The 22921-nt window shown below is 50.5% G+C and overlaps 1 protein-coding gene across 4 annotated transcripts; it reads left to right on the forward strand.

Annotated features, from left to right (window-relative positions):
- Positions 1 to 497: 497 nt before the first annotated feature.
- LOC147219631 (CCR4-NOT transcription complex subunit 3-like) lies at positions 498 to 13349 on the forward strand. Of its 4 annotated transcripts, none has more exons than XM_086171242.1 (19): positions 498 to 633; positions 3284 to 3346; positions 3535 to 3602; positions 3892 to 3966; positions 4638 to 4727; positions 5019 to 5147; positions 5259 to 5354; positions 5986 to 6114; positions 6193 to 6283; positions 6995 to 7128; positions 7341 to 7397; positions 7611 to 8532; positions 8607 to 8730; positions 8820 to 8967; positions 9457 to 9553; positions 9660 to 9855; positions 10367 to 10499; positions 10572 to 10697; positions 11575 to 13349. In XM_086171242.1, exons 2-19 carry the CDS (start codon positions 3322 to 3324, stop codon positions 11671 to 11673), a joined length of 2739 nt encoding a protein of 912 aa, XP_086027368.1. In that variant the 5' UTR covers positions 498 to 633; positions 3284 to 3321; the 3' UTR covers positions 11674 to 13349. The 4 variants fall into 4 exon arrangements, with proteins under 4 accessions (XP_086027368.1, XP_086027370.1, XP_086027369.1 ...); XM_086171244.1 differs by having other exon boundaries at positions 8625 to 8730; XM_086171243.1 differs by having other exon boundaries at positions 7341 to 7388.
- The last annotated feature ends 9572 nt before the right edge of the window (positions 13350 to 22921 follow it).

Consider the following 22921-nt stretch of genomic DNA (forward strand, 5'->3'; position numbering starts at 1 on the left):
TAATGAAATCGACTGACCAAAAAAGGCAGTACCCGTGGGGAAACTTGTTTTTTTACAGAGCAAGGTCTTTGCACTATAGTTTCTTTTAAATGGGTTAGTTGCTTTTAAAGTTCAGACGGGAGTCAGGGGAATTCAGAAATGGGTGCAAATTACATGGATGATCCTGCGAACATTACTTTGCCACTCAATAATTTGGAAAACCTCCATCCGGCGAAGAAAGTCTATTGGAAGCGCTCAGACCAGAGAGAACATCATTTCCCAGGATGTCTTGCGAAGGTGGAGGGGGGGCTAACGCATCTTCTTTCACCTTTGACCTTTCCAAACAGGCCAATCATAACCCGAGTTATGCTGGCAGTTGTAAAACCAGACCTCCTTGATTGACAGCTTAATCTAACGAATAGAAACGCGGGAGCGGCCGAAGTCGACCAATCGCGAGCCAGGTAGGCGGGACTTCTGTCCAACAGGGCATCAGAGGAGGAGGTGTTCCTGGTAGCCATCTTGGATGTGCGGACTGATTGTTTAGCGAGAAGAATTGACATTTTTTTTTACTAATAGCCGTTTTCTTTATACACCGAAGGTCAACCGGAGAGTCAAGACGGAGGGAAAATATCGTAACTCGGGAAAAAAATCCAGGTAAAGGAGTTGAAGAGCTGAATGTATTGAATTTATGTATGTATGTATGCATGTGTGTGTATGTGTGTGTCCTCCTCCTTTCTCTATATCCTTTCCAAATTATGTGTAATATGAAACCGCGGAGTTGGAGCCCAGCACGCCGGCAGCGGCTCAACTCGAATCGGCTGTCTCTCCGCCTCAAACACTGAAACTTTCCCCCCCCTTCCCTCGACGCTCCGGTTGTTGTCAACTTCAGCGCGGAGTTACTCGGTGCCCGCCGGCTGCCCTCCGCGGCGCCGATGATGCCCCGCGTTGTTTATAAACATCCCCCCCGGGTTCCGGACGCTTCGCGCCCGATGCTCTCGGTCTGAGTCCGCGGCGGAACCGCGGCGGCTCGGTTCAATTTTGAAAACAAAAAGTCAAGGAGAAGACGGACAGCGAAATCGCGCTCATTCAGTTGCAAACGTGTCGGCACGGACGAGATGGCATCTTGGATTACAAAATAATATCAATTAAATTGCGAGGTAAAGGATTGTAACCTGCATCCATGTTTATCCGGCCCGAACCGCCTTTCTGGAGTTTGTAGTTTTGTACTTTGTGCATTGAAACTCCCGCCATCCAGCTCCTCTGAGGACTCCAGAAACTCAGGTCTACTCTGGAATTCTGCCGTTCACACACCGATGATCCGTTATCATAACTGATATTACTGTGCTGCAGAAGCTAGCCTTGACATTGGCATCATCCTCCTCCTCCCATCCGCAGGAGGTGGAAGATCTACAAATATAGACATGCAGCTATACTACCCTATTTAATTGTGTAACAATACTAAGATAAGATAAAGTTGATGGATACCCAGAGGGGAAATTCCTTTGTCACAGCGGCGTAACCGTTATAATGTCGCAGATGTCAGTCGTTTTGTGAAAAGAAATACTCCCCGTTGCTGTTGTGACAAACATGCATTTAAGATTAAGTTTTCCTCTGCACATCTCCAGTCTCATGATAGTGAAGTAGGAGTAAAAACTTATGATGCTTAAACAGGTCTGGCTATTTTCACCTTGAATATCAACTGCATTGGATGCCAGCTGAAGGCAGGGATGGTCGACGCTAAAGGTCGAGGCCACTAATGCCGCATCGTTGTGACATCGATGCCAGGATGCCGGATTTTGGTTTGCTCGTAGCTGAGCGTGAAAACAACATGACGTCGGCGTCCGAAACGATCCGCTGACGTCGACGCTGTCACGTACATCCAGCCAACCACCAACATCTGAGCAGCCTTGGAGTCCAGCTGGGAACTCAGAAATCAAAAAAACATAACGAGTATTGACTCGTGAAGTTTTTGTACAAGGTGTCACCAGGGTTCTAGCCGTGCCACGTCAGGAGAGATCAGGTCACGTTCATGCAGCAGACACGATCTAGAGTCTAGCCTTCACCTCAAATGTATTCAGAATTTAGAGCATTGTCTCAGGATTTAAACCACAGTGGAACCTTGACTTACAAGTGCAGGAGTTTTCCGAGATACGAGCTGTCGCTCGGTCGATTTTTATTTATTTCTTGCCTTGTGATACAAGCCCAGATCTGAGTTAGGAATAGGTGGGGTGAGCGTTTGACACCGATGTGGCTGCAGACAGTGGGACGCCACCTGCCGCAGGGTGAAGCAGAGAAAGTCATGGAAAAACACCCGTGAGTTGTGCTTGTCCTGGACTCGTGCATGAAGAGATGGAGAAGTTGTTGTCGGGGAGATACCGTGACGAGAGCATCGTCTGTGAGGCGGCGGGAGACAACGAGAACGTCAATGGACGAGTCATTCAAAGTCGGTCGGGGACGGTTTGATCGCTTTAAAAAGAAGAGTTGCACACACTATGTCACTAAATGACACTTTTATTACAGTTTTATTATGGATTATTATTTTTTATACATTATTTGGCATTCAGAAAGTACATTTTTCCTATCACAAATGTGTATCAAAACCAGGGGGCTGCAATGGATTATTTGCGTTTGAGTTCATTTTAATTTGGAATGATTCAGAATTTAATTTGATATACGGGCAAAATAAAGTCATAAGTCAAGGTACAACTATTTTTTTGTCTGCATGATTACCTGAAGTGTTACCTCTTGTCCCACAAGCAGATCAGATGGATATGTGCCTGACAGGCTCTTGTGCAGGGGACAAGGTAACCATGGCAACCCCCCGCCAAAAAAAAAAAAAAAATTGTTGGAACGATTAAAGATTGGATTCAAACTTTATGTCTCAGATGGGCTGGTTCTATTTCCTGGAGGAGGAGGACGTCCCTCAGACCTCCTCAGACTCGGAACTTCATTGAGATCCATTTTAAAATAACCCCGAATATCCGATTCCTCCAGCTGTCGCGGCAACAACAGGTGACCCCTGTTTCAATGAGCAATCAGGGAGGCGCGCACTCTCGCATCTGAGCAGCTGCAGCATGAACACGTGCAGCTGCGAGGGAACGCGGGGTGAAGGGGGGGGGGGGGGGGGCCTCCGACCAACGGGGGGCGCCACACAGCCGTACAGCCAGAAAGAGAAGGTCCGGGGAAATATTTGAATTGTGGGGGCGTCAGTGATGAACACCAGGTTCAGCTTCTTCTCCGCCCGGAGACCTTCCTCAGACTCACTGTGACCTGATGGCTGTGATGTGTCTCCTCCCTCCTGCAGTGAAAGACGGCATGAAGGCATCATCCTAGTCGTCAGTCATGGCCGATAAAAGGAAACTTCAAGGTGAGTCGGATCCGGGTGACGCGGCTCTGCCACGAGCCCCGCCCACCCGGCGCCCCGCCTGCACGGATTCTTCAGAGAAACGGCTTTAGGATAATGAAAAAGTAGAGAAATAAAATGAGATTTAGTTTTTCAAAAATCCCTGAAACCTCTTTCCTGAGTGCAGCTGATGGTTTTGTCTCGTCCTGCAGGTGAAATAGATCGATGTCTGAAAAAAGTAGCGGAAGGAGTCGAGCAGTTTGAAGACATTTGGCAGAAGGTGAGGAATAGAGCGTGTTTGTAAGTGAACATGTTTGTGTGCCTGGGTATAAATTACCTGCGAGTGTGTGTCAATGTATCTGTCGTTGTGTGTCTGTGTGTGTGTTTGGGCGTGCGTTATTCATAATAAAATGGATCAGAAACTCAGGTTTCTGCAGGTTTTGAAGGGCATTCCTTGTCAGTCTGATTTTATTATCATTTTTTTCTGGCAAATTCCTGATTATTTTATTTCCTAACCGTTTGCTAATTGTAATTCACCCTCTTTCCCCCGACCTCTTCCATCTCTGTAGCTTCACAATGCAGCGAACGCCAACCAGAAGGAGAAATATGAAGCAGACCTCAAGAAAGAGATTAAAAAGCTACAGGTTTGTGAAGGGAAGGGAAGCGGCGAAACATAAAATAAATGTTTGAAAATCCAGAAAATGGCCTCATGAACCTGCCAGGTGCTACACAGAGGTGTTATTGACGAGTCGTCGATTTAAAACATCGCCGATGGTCGTGGTGGTTGATGGGAAGCAGCTCAGACGGGTGGAGCCCCCGCAGGGCCCCGCTGGGGACAAGGAAGCTTCATTCACACCGTTATTACCAATCAAACTGTGTGATTATTGATCAGTTGACCCTGAAATTAGACTCCACGGGTTACGGATCCGGAATAGTTAGGTGGCAGCGCGTAAAACTTTCCCGTGTGTCGAGGAATATTGTAAAGTAAAATTAAAGGTGCTCATCATTGACCCCGGCGGTAACTCACAAGGCCAGCAGCGTATCAGCGATGATCAATATCCATCGATACGGAGGAGCCCATCGCCTCGGGACGGACCGCAGGCGGGGCTGCGTGCTGACCGGAGGTTATTTAACCCTCTTCTCCGGCCGCGTCGCCGGCGTTAAATATCTCAGCGCTCAGCCAGAAGTCGTTTGTGTCGCCGTGGCGACCGAAACGCCAAGCCAAGCTGGCGTGCGTCGCGTGTCGACACCCGAGTCCAACGGTGCGTCGGTGACTCCCCTCATGCCTCTCCTCCTCCTCCTCTTCCTCACCCAGCGCCTCCGAGACCAGATCAAGACGTGGGTGGCGTCCAATGAGATCAAGGACAAAAGGCAGCTCGTGGAAAACCGCAAACTCATAGAGACGGTGAGTGACGGCCGGGAAAGGTTTGGAAAGTCCGGGGAATATTTTGGGATCCGACGCTGAGAAAACTCAGCTAAAATTTAAAGTTATTGAGTGTCATTTAATATCTTTCATTTCTGACATTTTCGTATGTTTAGCTCTGCAAAGACACAAGAAAACGTTAGCTTACAAAGAAGTTGGAAGCCGAGAAATCAGCCGGAGAAGATGGTTCATTGTAGGATTGGAGAAATCATCAAGTCGCCTTTGTGTGTGTGTGTGTGTGTGTGTGTGTGTGTGTGTGTTGCCGTCCTGCAGCAAATGGAGCGCTTCAAGATCGTGGAGCGGGAGACCAAGACGAAGGCCTACTCCAAAGAAGGTCTGGGTCTGGCCCAGAAGGTGGACCCGGCCCAGAGGGAGAAGGAGGAGGTCGGGACGTGGCTAACGGTGAGCGCCGCCGTGTGTGTGTGTGTGTGTGTGTGTGTGTGTCCTCCACATTTAAGTTCGAAACAAAATCATCCGTTACTGATGAAGGTGCTCTAACCTCCGACCCTCCAGAGCACCATCGACACCCTGAACATGCAGGTGGACCAGTTCGAGAGCGAGGTGGAGTCTCTGTCGGTCCAGACCAGGAAGAAGAAAGGAGACAAGGAGGTGAGATCGCTCGTTCTTCCTCTTCTCGCTCCACCTCCCCTTCCCGCCCACATCCTGGTGGGGCCGCAGGGGCTCCCGTGGGTCCCCTGTGACGTCGCCGCTGTGAAGCCACATCACAGCGCTCGCGCCGTCGGCTGTGAGCCGCCGCCGCCGCGGCGCCGGCCTGTGATTCGGCCTCGGCCTCAGCTGCGGATGGAAGCCCGGCGGGGTTCGCCGCCTCTCGCTCTCCGACTGGCTCCGCTAGCAGCCAGGGCTCCGCCGTAAGTTAGACAGAAAATCAAATTAACCGTCTCAATTGACTACAACGGGGAAATTTAATTTGATATATGAGCAAATCAAGTTAGGAAGTTGAGGTTTTGCCGTAATGATAAAGAAGTCGGAATAATAAGGAACCTGAAACGGCGGCGTCGGAAGAGATCGCTGACGATGGATACGGCGATGGAATTGTCCGACGGCTTCTTCTGTGGTGTTTGTTCCATGAAATATTGAAGCTGTGAGCCCCTTCACACACACAAACACACACAGATGCCATATTTTGCATGAATAATACGGGCGGAGGGCCGGCAGGCGGTGCAGGTTCACGGCCCAAAACAAAGATCTCCTCACGTCTGCGTTCTCCCTCCTCCTGCAGAAGCAGGATCGCATCGAGGAGCTGAAGAAGTCCATCGAGAGGCACCGGTACCACGTGCGGATGCTGGAGACCATCCTGAGGATGCTGGACAACGACTCGGTGCAGGTGGAGGCCGTCAGGAAGATCAAGGTGCGTGAACGCGGCGCCCGATGCTGCCTGCCGCCGGAGGAGGCCTCGCTTGATGCTCCGCCCCCTTTCCGCCCACAGGACGACGTGGAGTATTACCTGGACTCCTCGCAGGATCCAGACTTCGAGGAGAACGAGTTTCTCTACGATGACCTGGATCTGGAAGACATCCGTGAGTAGAGACGGTTTCACACATCTTACAATCTTACAAAGTAACACAAAGATAAAGAGTTCTGATTGAAGTTCCAAATAAAATGTACAAAACAAGAATTACTGCATCGATTTGCATCAAAATAAAATTTGTCCATGTCTTCCACCCTGGTAAGATCTCAGACACACACACACACATAACCAGACCCAATGACCTTCTCATCTGTTACCATGGCGACATAACCTGCTGCCCTTTCGCGGCGCTGAAAACAGCAGGTCAAACCTTGAATCAGACGGGCCGATGGGCGGCTCCTGTGGCACCATTTTGAAGGAGCGCAAGACCTTTTATGTCTTGTCAATCCACTCACACACACCTCTCGGACGTGCGTGTGTGTGTGTGCGTGTGTGTGTGAGGCACACATTGAGTGCACACACCCAAAAATGGACATGAATGTTTGCCTCAGAGCTCGAAGTCTCGTCCTAAAAACAGTAGAAATCCTCCGTAGGTGTGAACGAGGGTCTGAATGGTGTTTCTGTGACAGCTGACCTGTCCGGGTTAAGCCCCGCCCCTCGCCACCGGTGTCAGCCGTGATTGGCTCCCGGCCACGTCGGTAAACAAACAAGTGAATGAATGAACTTTATAAACCGTGTAGTCCCGTGGGGCTCGGGACTAGTTGAGTGGTGGTTAGTTAAACCAACCCGATCCAGCAGTAATCTCTGTCCCGCCCCGCAGCCCAGTCGCTCGTCGCCACCTCCCCTCCTGGACACTCGCACCTGGAGGACGAGATCTTCCAGCACTCCAGCAGCACGCCCACCTCCACCACCTCGTCCTCGCCCATCCCCCCGTCACCAGCAACTTGCACTACGGTAAGAGTGGCTCGGCTCTGGTCTGAGGACGCCATCGGCGGCGGCCCTGTGATTGACGGGTGACCCGTCCCGGTTAAGCCCCGCCCCCTTCCTGTTACAGACTCCTCTTGCCCGCTCATCAGCCGCCCTTTTCTCTGCTTTAACAGCTTCATTTGTGTGTGTGTTTGTGTGTGTGTGTGTGTGTGTGTGTGTGTGTGCGCACGTGTCCCCAGGAAAACTCAGAAGATGACAAGAAGAGAGTGCGTTCGACGGACAGTGAGGTCAGCCAGGTATTTTCTCATGAGTTGAATATTTCAAACACTAGGGGGCGCCAGTGGGGAACGAGGGATGCTCAGATTCACATTTCAATTCGATCGATTTTCTTGATCCATCAATCAATCAATCTTTCTCTGGCTTGTCGTTTGCATTTCCCGCTGCCATATTTTTGCCGTAGCCCTCCACCTTGGACGCGAGTCGACTGGTATTTCTTATTTTCCCTCCAGTCGCCCGTGAAGAACGGCAACCCCTCGTCCTCTTTGTCCTCCTCCTCGTCGTCCTCCTCCGTCTCGGGACTCACCTCATCCTCACTCGTCTCCATGGCAACTATCGCCGGCAACGGCGGCGGCGGCTCGGGGGTCACGGGCCACCCGGGCCTCCCCGGGGGTCTCCTGTCCAACACGTCGACGGGCAGCTACAGCAGCGCCACGCAGCAGCCGCCGCACCCGTCGGCAGCGCTGCAGCCCAAGAACTCAGTTAGCTCCTCCTCCTCGTCCTCGTCCGCGGCGCCGACCTCCAACCTCAGCGGCGGCACGGCCAACAGCCACCCCGCTTCCTCCCCGCCCAACGCCGGCCCTCCGGGGCCCTTCCCCTCCAGCTCCCAGGCGCCGCCGCGGCCGGGCGCCACCTCCAACAGCCTGGGGCTGAGCCTGGGGCTGTCGCTAGGGAAAGGCGCCATGTCCGCCGCCATCACCGCCGGCCTCGGCCTGTCAGGGATGCCGGCGTCCCTGAGCACGGTGGCCGGCCTCCTGTCCGGCTCCACGCCGGCACCGTACTCGCAGGCGGCCTCGGGAGCGGTGGGCTCGGCCCTGCTGGCGTCTCTCGGCGGCGTCAGCACCGCCGCCACCGGCAGCGGCCTGGGCACCATCGGCAGCGGGCTCGGCGCCGTCGGCGGCCCGACGTCCTCCTCGGCGGGGGGCCTGCTGGGCTCGGCGCCGACCGGGATCCTGGGCCTGGGCTCCGGCCCGTCGGCGACGGCGGGGCCCTCGCTGCTGTCGCAGAGCCCCGTCGGGAGCATGGCGCCGGCGAGCGGCGTGGGCGTCATCGGGAGCAACGGCGGGGGCCCGGGCCCGGCGGGGGGCCTCCTGGGGGGCGGAGCCTCGCTCTCCTCCAGGCCGGCCAGCCAGCAGAAGCAGAACGGAAGCACCAGTGAGTATCGGGGGGTCCGGCGGGCGCCGACGGCCGTCTCGGAACGGGAAGATGGCGCGGCAAGATGAGGACAGTTCTGTTCCCCCCGCCAGGTTACAGCGCCGTGGTGGCTGACAGCGCGGCGGACTCGGCCCTCGCCAGCGTCAGCCAATCGCATAGCAGCCAGACCTCATCTTTGACCTCCGCCGCCAATCAGCCGTGAGTATGAGGGCTCCGAGAAGAATCCGGAGATGGTCGCTCGTTGTGTTTGTGGAGCTTCGGGCGCTGACCTCCTCCTCCTCCCCCAGTAAGGACTCGGGTCCCAGCCTGCTGGGCTCCATCAGCCTCTCCAGCTCCTTGTCGCCGGCGTCTTACAGCGAGGCCAAGACGGCGAGCGGCGGCGGCGGCCTGCTGAACGGACCGCTGTCCTACTCCCAGCCCTCCGACAGCATCAAGGTGCCCACATGCTGCACACACACACATTCACACTCGCACTCGCACCAGAAAGAGGAAGACCCTCCTCAAAATTAGCGATATCGCAAGTGTGTGTTTGTTTTTTTTTGTTTCGGCCTCGGCTCAGGACAAACGCAGGCAGGAAATTTGAAAGGAGAAACACAAACAGGAGGAGGAGGAGGAGGAGGAGGAGAGAACCAGAGGCTTTTTCTGTCCGGCGTGGGATTCTCTAAAATATGAAAACACACATAAATACATCTCGTCCACCCAAACACTCCCAGACCCATTCTGGGTTTCCTCTCCTCCAAACTCCAGCCTGAAACCTGTTGATCAGCCAGTCGTCAATATCATATCCAATCACAATCAGCAGGAATCACTTTGCAGATATTAGTCTGTTACTGTTGCGTCTCTTTGATTTACTTCCACTCAGTGTGTGCATGTGTGTGTGTGTGTGTGTGTGTGTGTGTGTGTGTGTCTCTGCCCTCCCTTCAGGCCCAGGAGCCTCTGAGCAGCCTCAAGTCCATGGCAGAGCGAGCCACCCTCAGCTCAGGGATGGAGGGAGACGTGCCCTCCTTGCACCTCACCCCAGGTCACACACACACACACACACACACACACACACACAAGCTGAGAATCCGCAGCGGCTCATCGGAGTGTCTCTTCCTCACACCTTCACCCCTCTGCTCCCCCTGCAGACATCTTCCCCAGCGCGGCGCCTCCTCCCGGGCCCCCCGGCGCCGGGACCTCGCTCTCGGAGGTCAGCATCCCCCCGTCGCTGGGGGTCTGTCCCCTGGGGCCCGTCCCCCTGACCAAAGACCAGCTCTACCAGCAGGCCATGGAGGAGGCGGTGTGGACGCACATGCCTCACCCGTCTGACTCGGAGAGGATCAGGTGAGGAGGATCCGTGAAGTCCAGCAAGTCTGAAAATGAGGGAGATTCTCTGGGAGGAATCCACAAACGTAAAGCTCGGTGGTTAATGTTTGGACGTGCGGGGAGGGCAGAGCATGAAAACCAATCTTAACTGTAGAGTCTCACACACACACACACACACACACACACACGCAGCGCCACAATTAGCCAGCAGAGACGGAGGCAGTGAGCACAGCAGCCGGCCCACGCAGGAACTGTTGACATTTAAAACCAAACACTCCAAACGCTACCTGTTGTTCCCCCTCTGTCAGCACCGACACACACACACACACACACACACACACACACACACACACACACACACACAGGGGTGGGGGGGGCTTGAGGAGAAGAAAGTTCTTCTTTAAGGCTGGAGATTAAGGTCTTGAAATAAATCAAATTAAAAAAGACGCCTCTGATCAGAGGTGTGTGTGTGTGTGTGTGTGTGTGTGTGTCCTGCTGAACCATCTCCATCTCCTCCCCCCCCCTCCAGGCAGTACCTGATGAGGAACCCGTGCCCCACCCTGCCTTTCCACCACCAGGTGCCGCCGCCCCACTCCGACACGGTGGAGTTCTACCAGCGGCTCTCCACGGAGACCCTCTTCTTCATCTTCTACTACCTGGAGGTTCGTCCCCGGACTCTGGTCCTTCTCCTCCCCGAGCTGACAGGGTGCTGACGGAGTGTCTGGTCTCCTCAGGGAACCAAAGCCCAGTATCTGGCAGCCAAAGCCCTGAAGAAGCAGTCGTGGAGGTTCCACACCAAGTACATGATGTGGTTCCAGCGGCACGAGGAGCCCAAGACCATCACCGACGAGTTCGAGCAGGTCAGTGCGGGCGGAGGTCCGGGCCGGTCGGGTTCGGGTCGAGGTCGTGCCGGTGAAGGTCGACCAGAACCTGGTAACCGGGTTCCCTCGGAGGACCCGCAGAACAAACCCGTAGATCGAGGAGAACCGGAACCGGCTGCCGGTCTGGATCAGGCCGGTGGAGTCGAACGTAGTGCGCGAGTTTGAGGGCTTCATGGAGGCCGCCTCCAGGAGACACGTTTCCATGGAGACCAGATCAGGTGTCCAGTCAGGCACAGAGCGGGAAAACACCTTCAGCCCCTCGTTCACAGTCCTCAGAACCCATGCTGGATGTTTGCTTCCAGAACAAGGATGTCAAACTCTTTTTCACTGACGGCCTCTATAACTAACAGTAGAAACGTCATGTAAAATAAATGTAACGACTCCTTAATGTTAAACAACTCAACATATCACATGCATTTGCATAGATGTAAAAAAAAATGATGTTTACTAGTTGCTCCGTTCCAAAGCTAGCTTTCACTGCTGCAGATGAACACGTTCCGCTGCCGTCGTAGCCGTTGCTTTTCCGGAAGGCTAACTCTAGCATACTTAGCTCCGTGTTTGGTGTGAAACCGCCGAGGTAGATTTTACTCTTCGACGACCGACGCCGCCTCGTAACACAAAAGACGAACCTTGAAGCACAAACACGCATTTTCCGTCCCATCTTTCTTGTATTTCTCAATTCCACTTGTTGAAAATGGCATTGACGCGGATTCAGTGCCATCTAACTGGCACTTGGCGGGTAGCATGATCGAAATGTAGTTTATGGTCAACGCACACGTTTGACTTATTTATTTTGAGACGTTCTCGCGGGCCAGATGTGACCAACGGCTCACTCAGCGGTGATTCTTCTCCCCAGGGAACCTACATCTACTTCGACTACGAGAAGTGGGGCCAGCGGAAGAAGGAGGGCTTCACCTTCGAGTACCGATACCTGGAGGACCGAGACCTGCAGTGACGGACGGACGAGTGGAACCTCCGCCGCTCCTCCCGCCGTTGACATTCCAGGACGTGACCTCGGCGAGGAGACGTTTTGGGCCAAAGAGCGAGGAACCCCGAACCTCCTCCACCTCCAAACCCCCTCTATCTCACGGGGAAGGTGCCTCCGCCTTCTCCTTCAAACAGACCTTTGAGTAAGAAATGTTCGCGTTCCCTCGGCTTTAAGAAAACAGAACACGGTCCCGCGAGGAAGCCAAAGATGATTGAAGAAGATGACCTGGTCCGTCTCCGCGCCAGGACGTTCTCCAGCCGGGGCCACATTCCGCACGCCTCCACGCCGGTCACCCCCGCCAATCCGGATTAAATCACCTCCAGGTTCGCCAGAAGCCACGTTTGAGGACTCTTAACACCTGAGCAGATCTCCTCAGGAGGACCTCTGCAACCCTTAAGCACCAACATCCTCAGCCGTCATGGCGTCCCGTGTGTGTGTGTGTGTGTGTCGCTGGGAAGCGGAGGTGTGTGTCCCTGACGTCCTGTAGCGAGCGCCTCCTGCACAGAAGCTCTTCATCTTGTTGCCTCCATAGACTGAGAAGCCAAGCTAGCACTTCTGACAAGCGGGATGTTCCTGGTGAGGAGGTCCTCCTTCCAGGACGTCTGGAGGACAGAGCTCCTCCCTGATTGGTCAGGACCAGCGGAGGACCTCCACCCCCCTAAAAAAAACAACTGCCACTGAAATCAACACCAGCTGGAAGTGGAGGTCCTCCGAGGCCCTCGGGGCTCCGGCTCCCCTCCAGCTTAGAAGCACCCACTGGACCAAGCCAAGGACCTGGAGGACGGACCCAGAAGATCTGCCGGAGGCCCAGGAGGCTCCAGACTCACCGGAGGGGTCGTCACCTCCGCGCTCCCTCATCTCCTCGGCCCACCGGCTCCACACATCTACCGCCATCCTCTCCAATCATCCACACTTTCAGACTTTTGAAGCAGCGGCTTCGTGTAGAAGTTTCCCCATCGGCTCTGGATCATCTGGAGGAGAGCGGTGGAGAGACATCTAGCAGGAGGCCTCTCCTCCTCCTCCTCCTCCTCCTCACACCGGGCAGATCCTTACTTTCTTTCTCAGGAAGCCTTTGATAAGAGTTCTTAGTTCTTTTTTTTATATATGTATATATATATGTGGAAATATACATATATATGTATATATATAAAACAAACAAGGAAAACGTTGACTCCAGTCGCCATGGCAACACCATCCAGTCATTTGTTCAAATAAAGGTCAAAGGTCACCGGACACGAGGCCCTTCTCATTTCAACCTTCATGGGTTTTCAATTTTTGCCGGAAGAAAAGGAGGCGGCGTCCGTGGAGCTGAGAGGGCGGAGCCTAACGGGAGGAGGCGGAGCCTCTGCCACCGGCGCCGCGACCATTTCTTTACTGTTTTAGTGTTTTATAGCCAAACAGACCTGTTCTTTTCCCGACAGACGGTTCTGACCCCCGCCATGTTTCCCGGCGGGGGGGTCCGAACCCCAAATGTGAATCCCTCCGCTGTGTACAGACTCTGCTTCCGGAAAAAAAAACAAATCCTCCCGGGGGTTTCGGTTCTGTCGGTCCGTCTGTTGTCGAGTGACATTCGCCAAGCAAAGTGACGCCGACAAAGGTAAATAATTACATAAGGATTGTAAGATATTAATAAAAAGAGTTACTTTTCAGAGAAAGTGTCCGCGTCCTGAATGGCTTCCTGTTTTTCACAGCCGGATCACCAAACCAGGGGACGGTCGGTCGGTTGACGGGTTAACTAGTTGGTTAAATCCCATCAGCTGTTTTATTTGGATGCGGTCACCGCTGACCTGCATCTACGGGCGTGCTGAGAGAAGAAGAAACATGTTCAATCATCTCGATCAGTGAATATTTCCCGGGCAGCTTCACCCGGTCAACCGTCGGTAACCCATCACTAACCTCTCGTCAACCCTCCGTCGACCCCGTTAACTCCCCGACCGACCAACCCACATCCCCCGCACAGCAAGGCTTGCCATCGGGCTCCTCTGCAGACGTCCCTCTCCTCACCTCTGGGCTGCGACGCCCCACTTCTCCACGCCGCCGCCGCCGCTTTCATCTTGTTTACTCCTCGCACGGCTTCACCTCACGTAAACCGCGGCGGGACATATGGAGACATCTGGCCATATGGCCCTGTTTTCCTGTTCGGAGGAGCGGCGACTCGGCTCGCCCTCCATCTCTCTCTCTTTCCCCCCATCCCTTCTTTTCTTGGATGACTGGCTGCATATACAACACATCATAACATGACTTAACCCCGGTCAGCGCCTGCAGATGTTTCTTTTTTTTCTTTCTTAAAGGGAGTGATGTCTGAGTGTGTGTGTGTGTGTGTGTGTGTGGAGATAGAATAGACGTCTGTTTGTGTTACGTTGACGCATCTAGGTTTTTCTCTTCAGGGCCCTTCGGTTTGTTCCGTCGCCGTCGGCGATGTAGTGTGTTCCAAAAATTTCTGGGATGTTTTGTCTGCGTTGAGACACAATCGTCGCATCGGCGTTTGGAGGCGGGGCTTAATCCGGGACGGTCACCTGTCAATCACAGGGGCAATTAATCTTCTTCCTGGACTGAAGGTGGAAAACACATGGACAGAACACACACCGCCAGACTCGAGGTTGTTTTTAGTGTGTGTGTATTTGTGTTCCATGCATGCGTGTATGATGTGTGTGTTCCAGGTATATCTGAATGGGGTGTGTGTCTTCTGTATGCATGAGTCTGTGTGTGTGTGGGTGTGTGTGTGTTGTCCGTGCATATCTTGGTTGTGTGTATTTGTGTTTCATGCGTGCTTGTCTGGTATGTGTGTTTTATATGTGCTGTGTGTGTTTGATGTGTGTCTGAGTGGGTTCTTTGTCATCTGTGTGCACGAGTGTGTGTGTGTATGTTCCGTGTGTGTATGTGTATTTGTGTTCCATGCGTGCATGTATGATGTGTGTGTCGTGTATGTGCTGTGTTTGTGTTTGATGTGTGTCTTTGTGGGTTGTGTGTTTCTGTACGCATAAGTGTGTGTGTATGTATGTGTGTGTCTGTCTTCCATGCACATCTTGGATGTGTGTATTTGTGTTCCATGCATGCATGTATGATGTGTGTGTTGTGGATGCACTGTGTGTTTTATGTGTCTCTCTGTGGGTTGTGTGTCCTCTGTACGCATGAGTGTGTGCGTATGTTTCGTGTGTCTGTGTGTGTGTCTTCAATGTGTATCTTGGATGTGTGTATTTGTGTTCCATACGTGCATGTATGATGTCTGCGTTGTGTATGCGCTGTGTGTGCTCCATACATGTCTGTGTGTGTTAAGTGTCTTCTGTACGTGTGTGTGTGTGTGTGTGTGATCCTGTGACTCTGGCTCTCAGACTCTGAGGGTTCCGGCTCTTTGAGAACTTGGTTTCCTGGACAGCAGGACGTTCTCCTTCCTGTCGTCCTCAGCCATCTCGGACTTGGCAGGGGGTGCCGCGGTGTGTGTGTGTGTGTGTGTGTGTGTGTGTGTGTTTGTGTGTTTGTATGTGTGGGGGTGTTCTTTCTGACATTTTGGAGCTTGAGAGCATCCGGCGCCTCCACCTTCATCCGTGTTTGTGCGTCCGTGTGTGTTTGTACAGATGTGTGTGTGTGTGTGTGTGTGTGTGCTAATGTGTGCAAGTGACGCACACTCAGCTGGCCAGAGGACACTTTGACTCATCCAGTGTGTTGACTCTGGCAGGTCCACCACGCTGAGCAGCCCCCCCCTCCATCCCCACACACACACACACACACACACATACACACACACACACACACACACACACACACACACACACACACACACCTCTAGCTGCCGCCAGCAGGGATGAAGATGATGGAGGAAGAGGAGGCCTGTGGATTTTGGCGTTGAGCAGAACGCAGGATCCATCCAACACCTTCATCCCGACCCCTTTTCTCTCCCAATCAAATCATAGACAGACAGACATGTGACTGATATCTGCGACGTCATTGGGTGTAAACGTCACACTCGCCTCTATCGGTTTCTGTCTCTGGCATACAAAACTCTGCATAAAATAGAGTATTTTCAATTTTGGAATAAAAGTAAAATTAGGATGTTTTACATTTTAGCGGCTTAGAAACATTTTTAAATGAATCCTCTTGAATTGAACAGAGTGTCAGAACTGCTGTAAGCCGCCAAAACTTCTACTTATTTATTAATCGATTGATTTCATCAATATAATTTTACTATCATTTTATCAACCTGTCACAAAAAAAAACACAGATGTTAACTTAAACTCCCTACCAACAAACTCTGACATTAACAATCGAGATATCAAGAACAGGAACGTCAATAATAACAGTAATCATATTACATATAATATATATTACAAATGATAATATAATATAATATAATATAATATAATATAATAAAAAATATATATAATAAAAAATATAATATTGCATAAAATAATATAATATAATATATATTAATAATAATAGTAATATCATATATAAATATTGCTGTATAACAGAAATATCGGTATTTTGTAAAAGTTGTATCCATAATAGGAGCAGCGGCGTTGCTAACAGCAGCAGGTGAACTCGCTGGCCCCGCCCAGAACTCCAGGCCCCGGCGATGAAACCATGATTTTAAATCCGTGCTCTCCTCTCGGGTCCAACGGACGCTAACGTACTGAATCCTCTGATTCACCTGCCGACGTCAACTCTCTCTGCACACACACACACACTTGCATGGACTCCATGCAGACCTTCCGGCGCGCCGGTTTCCAAGAGCACGCCATCTTTGCTCTGACCTACATTCCGCCCGCCTTGACGCTTATCCGTTCATACATGTTACTATGGCGATGAGCCAACGTAGGAGGCGGCGGTGCTGAGAGCGGACGCAGGAAAATGCCCCACGGAAGCCCCTCCGCCCCCCCAGCTGGAGCTCGACGCAGCTGCTCCCCGAGAGAGCCCGCTTTTCCTGCGGGGGGTTTCGGCAACGTCCGGATCCCCGTCGCCGCGGGAGACACGGGGCCAACATCTGCCCCGAGACCCAAAACGCCCCCGGGGACTTTGGGCGAACGGAGGTCACGCATGTTTGCGGGAAACGCGGGGAAGGGAAGCGGCCGACCAATCAGATCCCCCGTTGACCTCCCGAGGCGACACCTGTCAATCACCTGGAGCGGCGCTGAGAGATTCAATGTCGATTGACGCGGCAGGAAAATAGACCAATATTTGCGCGTTAATTGTTTTTAACTGTCCAGCTGTTAGCATCTCCTCCGCTATCGTTTTAGTCTTGCGCCCTCTCGTGGTGGGACCTGCGATGTTTAACGTTATCTTTTTGTTTTTGTGTGTTTGTAAAAAATCTCTGAAAAAAAAAAATCTTTATCACCCGTCGTCCTGAACTCCATATTTGGTCTGTCTTTCATTTTGAAAGGATGTTTTTTTCTACATAGACGACTTTTCTAGTCGGATAACTCCTCGAGTGTGTGTGTGTGTGTGTGAGTGTGTGTGTAGAGGGTGACGGCATGCTTTATTCAGGATGAAATCCAAGCGTTTAACCTTCACTTTACCAATCCGTGCCACGTTCCTCCCGCCTCTTCCTCCTTGTCCATCTGTCCCGACCCCTGAGGGGATCATTAGAGGTTTTAATTCTCCTGGAATCCTGCTGCCCCACATTACCCTCCACACACACACACACACACACACACACACACATTCCTGCCTAAATCCCACCGACCTTCACACCCCAGCTCTACACCTCCGTTGCTCTTCCTTCTCCGCCCGTTCTTATTTTCTTTCTCAGAAGATGTGACTTTTCATCGAATGCAACTTTTGGCTCTTTCAGTGTTATTATTGATTTATGAAGTGGTAATTACCCAATTGTTTCTCCTCTTGGAGGGAAAAATGGTGATAATTAACAAAAAGACAGTGAATCTGGATGCGGATGGCCTTTTGTTGTCGTCATGTGTTGATCCTTTAGGTCAGAACTCTGGTGGGAGCCGCCCCCCTCCTTTATTTCATTTCTTTTTTTTCTTTTAAATATTTACAGCAATGGATTTGTACTCTTTTTCAGTTGACAGCTGGATGTTTTTTGTACACACACACAGACATAGACCACTGAGGGGCCCGATCCGGTTGAATCCGGACGGCTCGGAGACGAAAACCCAGCGGCATCGACCTGCTGCGACTCATTGATCGGATGTTTAGGGGAGGTATTGATCCATTGATGCCTCAGGCTCTTGTTATGAAAATTTCCAGCGAGGAAGAATAGCCTTATCATTTGAGATGTTACTCAAAAATACCGAGCCTGAAATGATTTAAAATATATGTCTATTTTGAAAATATTTAAGAATTGACAAAAATTAAAGAAACTATTTTCAAGTAATATGTTTATCATTTATTCCGTTTAAAAAAAGAAGGAAATTTTGATGATTTATGTCTTTTTCTGCATTTTTTTTTCAAATTGCTGGTTGCACTTTTTCTATTCCTTAATTATAAATATTTCCTCCTATCTCATTATTCCCTGAAATGTATCTCTTGGTTAAAACACCTTTTCCTGTAACTTTAACCCATTATTTTTTCATATTTCAAACACATTCAGCTCATTTCTGTCTCATTTTACAGTTGATATTCAATAACCCCATATGTTTGTTTATCTCCAATGCCCACCTTATTAATTTTCCATAATTAATCTCAAAGAAATGTAAGAATTATTTTCCTGGAAAACTCAAATGTGAATAAGCCAACACAGACACACGAAAAAACGCACAAAACAGCGCCTAAAGATTAGCAACAAAAACCCAAGCTTGTCATTTTAATAAGAAAAATTACAATTACGGTAACATTAGCATTCTCTTTAAATAAAGTAAGGATTTAAAGGCTAAATTGTGGAAATGTAGTGTATTATCTGGAGTTCTCTGCTGCAGCGGTTTGTGATTTTATAAATCCCCGACGGTCTCGAGCCCGCGCCTCATCCAATCAGCGAGGGCGTCCGGGACGAGCCCCTCCGTGATTGGCCGCTTACCTCCGCGCACCTCGCGAGCACAAACGTGGGCAATCGGCCGCGTCGTCCAATCAGCGGCGCCGCGGCTCCGAAGCCCGGCCGGAGCTCAGTGGGAGCCAGCCCGGCGGAGAGGAAGCATCACCGGGGGGAGGCTCGCTCAGCCCCGGCGTCCGCCGCAACCGCCTCAGCCGTCAGAGCCTATCGACCGGAGCGGCTCGAATCTTTTCTACAATCTTTCGTAATGTTATTTAATTTCTTAATCACTGAATCTCTTTCTTTTAAACCGGATGCGGGACGAAGACCGAGGCGTCACTGCGGCTAATCATCAACCTCCTCCTCCCCTCATCTTCCCCTCTCTCCTCCTCCTCCTCTTCGTGGGCTCGACCGGGGACCCGTGATTTTACCGTGAAAAATGTAGTTGACACATTTTCCACCGACGAACCGGGACCTCCACCCTCCTACCTGGACGGAGCCGAGAGCCCAAGACGACAACAGGTACCGCCTTCCCCTTTTATTCTTCCTCCCCCACCTCCCGCTAAAGGGCGTTTTAACGGCACAACTTTTAAGCTAGTAACATTTAGCTAACAGCGGTTATTATGATGCGTTTACGAGCGTCGTAAGGTAGCATTCCATCATTAGCCACACCGGCGGCTAACTTTCATCCACATTTATTCATCTTTTATTTATTTATTTATCCTCAATAAAACGTGTGTGGGTGAGAGAGAAAATGAGTGTTTAACCCTAAATCTCTCTCTCTCTCTCTCTTTCTCACACACACACACACATATATGACACACACGTTTTCCGTGCTGTTAGCGGGGAAAATGGTGATGGGTGCCGCATCTGTAGGATCGGCGGCGTCGCCTCTCCGGAGCTGCCGCGTTAAAGGGGGAAGGAGGTGGGGAGGGGGAACGTCTGCTGCCGTCTTTGTGTCGTTGTGTTGCTGCAGTGTTGCCAAGCGAGCCGTCTCCTATTTGAAATCAATGACTGTTGATGTCACTACGAGGACGCGCCGACGCCTGTGGACGCCGTGCAAAAACAAACAAACAAACAAAAACTCCCATTTCCCCCTCTCATTGTGATGTGATGATGCTCCTTAATGCAGCAGCAGCTGCAGCAGACATGGAGTCACCTAGCAGCCCATCGCCAAACGTGTGTGTGTGTGTGTGTGTGTGTGTGTGTGTGTGTGTGTGTGTGTGTGTGTGTGAAGAAGATAGCAGAGAAACACTCACACACTCATGGATGAATCCAACGTGAGCATAATTGTCTCATGAATGCTAATAGAAGAGGCTCCTGCAGGAAGTGGCTGCATCTGCCTGAGCTTTCTGCTCACAGGTGAAGGTGGGTGAACCCATGCTTTATAAAAAAAAAAAACAACCAAATAACAGGTTGCCAGTTTGATTCCCCGCTCCTCCCGCACAACACTGAGCCTCAAGTTGCTCGCAACGGCTTGGTTGGTGCCTTGCCTGGCAACGGCGAGGTGTGAAAGCACTCTATTAGTGGATTTTCATATCCAAGAGATCTCTCAAGTGATTTGTAAACAAGAAGAGGTTGTGAAACCTCCGAGAAATCGACACGCTCTGAAGGTGAATTCAGCGAATTGGTCACCTCTGACCTCCTGCAGTGTTCTGTCACCATCATGTTTACCTGATGGGTTTAAAACTTGGAACTAAGGATGAAGGAAATTCATTGAAAAAAAAAATGGCAGAAAAAATCGACATGAAATCAGCAGTTTAAGTCCTTGATCAAATTACCCTCAATACAAGTATGAGGAATATAAGCTTTGCAATTTCATTATAAAACGGCTGAAAGTTGGACGAACATTTCTGCCTGTTGGAAAGAAAGAAATCAACACCAAAATTAAATTAAGTTATGGTATCACTAATAAATAAAAAAAAAATGAGGATAAATTATTTATAAAATCCCCAAGAGAGTACTGAAGGAAAACGCAAGAATCTGCCAGAGAGGCTTTACAACAAAAGGAATCAGGAATCAGCATTCAATACAATGTAGACCAGCAAAACATATCACAAGTGCATAAACAAGAAACCCAAGATTAATGAATAAATTATTTTACATGAGGGGGAAATGTTCAGAAATACTAAAAGAAAGGGGTAAATCTTATACGTATAGCTGTTGAACTACTGGAGTGAGACAGTTTGAGAAAAGTTGAGAGGTTTTCACAAACAAACCCACATCTGTTTAATTTAAAAAAAATCAAATGAACCAAAACAAAACAAAGCACAGGGAGAAGACGTGGAGACTTGTGATACTCTGCAGCTCCAAGGCCTGACTGGTCCCTCTTGTGTGTGTGTGTGTGTGTGTGTGTGTGTGTGTGTGTGTGTGTGTGTTCGGTGTGTGTGTGTGTGTGTGTGTGTGTGTGTGTGTGAGGATGATGTGAGCACATGGTTTCGGGGCCGTGTGTACAAGGACACACACACACACACACACACACACACACACACACACCTACACCTGCCTCATCGCTCAACCCAAGCTGCTTCACACAGACTCTTTCATCCCACCGAGGTCCGCTCTGTCTCTAGGTGCAAAACAAGATCCCAGACCCTTTTAAGCAACTGTGGCCGCTTTAATTCAAAGTACTTGTGTAGTGTCTGACCGGAGCAGACCTCAGGACGTCCACCGTGAGACCACCCGACCCGGTGACGTCATCCCTGTCCCCCATCTCTGAGCTCCGATTGGCTGCCGGGAGGTTCAGATGATTAATGGCCATCAAAGATGGAGAGGAATCGAACCAGCCATCGACTTCAAACGCTAGATCAAAAGCCTCGACCAAGCTGAACTTCACGTGGGCGTTCTGAGTGTGTGTGTGTGTGTGTGTGTGTACCTCGACGTAACTGTTAAACCGAACCAACCTGATGACAGAGGACGGGTTATGTAAGAGTTGCTCTGCTGTGTTTTATACGGTGGCTGACCTCTGACCTCAGAGAGGGGGGTCAAGAACTGTGGTCTGTTTCAGTAAAAATCATCCATTAAATAAACAATAACAATGGTTTCCTGATTTGTCGGTCATTATTCAGCACCTATTAATTTTTTGCTCTCTGTTTTCCTTTAAACTTATTTTATGGGCATATCTGGATGCTTTTCATGTAATGTCCTATTTAAAATTTTTCCCCCAAACTGGTACCATTTCTGTCCCATTTATGTGCCAATTTCATTTTTTTTTTTTTTAATTTTTGTATATTTGGGACATTTCTTGCTATATATATTGATGTCTCTAAATATCCTGCGGATTTACTTCCATGTTGTATCTTATTAAGGTTCAGATTCATTATGTTGCACATTTTTGATTTTAAATGCACTTCATCTTCATATCTTGATTTCTTTGGGTGCCTTTTGTCCTGCGATTTTTATTTATTTATCGATTTATCCTGGAGAAAGTGATTTTGTCCCGCAGAACGTGAGGGTGAAAGCAGGGCCAGGTCACATTTCATGTGCCTAAATGGTTCCTGAAGTGTGTGTTTCTGTGTGTGTGTGAGGGGGTTATGATGTTGCACCCAGGGGCCTTATGCCCCCCTGGTGTGACGGGAGGCGGCATTAACCATCCATCACCGTGGTTTTATGAGTCAGGGGGGATAAATGTGACGGCCGGTGTTCAGGCTGCGCTCGTCGGCGCCCGGAGAACCGGTTGGTAACGCTCTGTGGATGGAGAGTCAATGACCCCACCCTCTGATGTGTGTGTGTGGTGTGGTGTGTGTGTGTGCGTGCGCGGCGGGGCACATCAGATGAACCTTCACAAACACAAGTCTTCCTGAAGCTGCAGTGCCGCTGTGACATGTGATCTCACACACACACACACACACACACACACATGCAAACACCTCACAAGACACATTCAGACAGCACATTTTCTCTATTTTTCTCTTGTCTATTTACATTGAATATTGTTGGGGTTAAAATGAGGTCGAAAAGCATTAAAACCAGATAAAAATGATCCGAATGGGGAAAAACGTCTTGAAGCTCTTACCTGTGGGGTGAAGATTTGCTGAAGTGTATCTAAATATCTGCTGATGAATGTCCCAGAGACTAAATCAACAGAAAATGACCTCAAAATGAGTCAGAGAGTGATTATGTCAATGTCGACAGGTGATTTTGCAGATGATCCCTGTTCCAAGTTCTCCCTGGATCTCCCGCCACGAGCCCCCGGACGATGTCCTCGGCCCGGCGGGCAGGTGATAAAGTTTATTTAAATGGGAAATGTGACCCAGTTGCGAGCAGCAGACGTCTGTGGCCGGCGGGTCTCAGGTC

Source organism: Fistularia commersonii, chromosome 24, assembly GCF_037954325.1.
Source record: "Fistularia commersonii isolate RoL2024-O1a breed Wild chromosome 24, RoL_Fcom_v1.0, whole genome shotgun sequence".
Taxonomy (NCBI): domain Eukaryota; kingdom Metazoa; phylum Chordata; class Actinopteri; order Syngnathiformes; family Fistulariidae; genus Fistularia; species Fistularia commersonii.

Coding starts and splice junctions, on each gene's coding strand:
- LOC147219631 (XM_086171242.1), top strand. CDS start 3,322: ATGGCCGATAAAAGGAAACTTCAAG. Junction 5,148..5,258: donor AGGTCGGGACGTGGCTAACG/GTGAGCGCCGCC, acceptor CCGACCCTCCAG/AGCACCATCGACACCCTGAA. Junction 6,115..6,192: donor AGGCCGTCAGGAAGATCAAG/GTGCGTGAACGC, acceptor TTCCGCCCACAG/GACGACGTGGAGTATTACCT.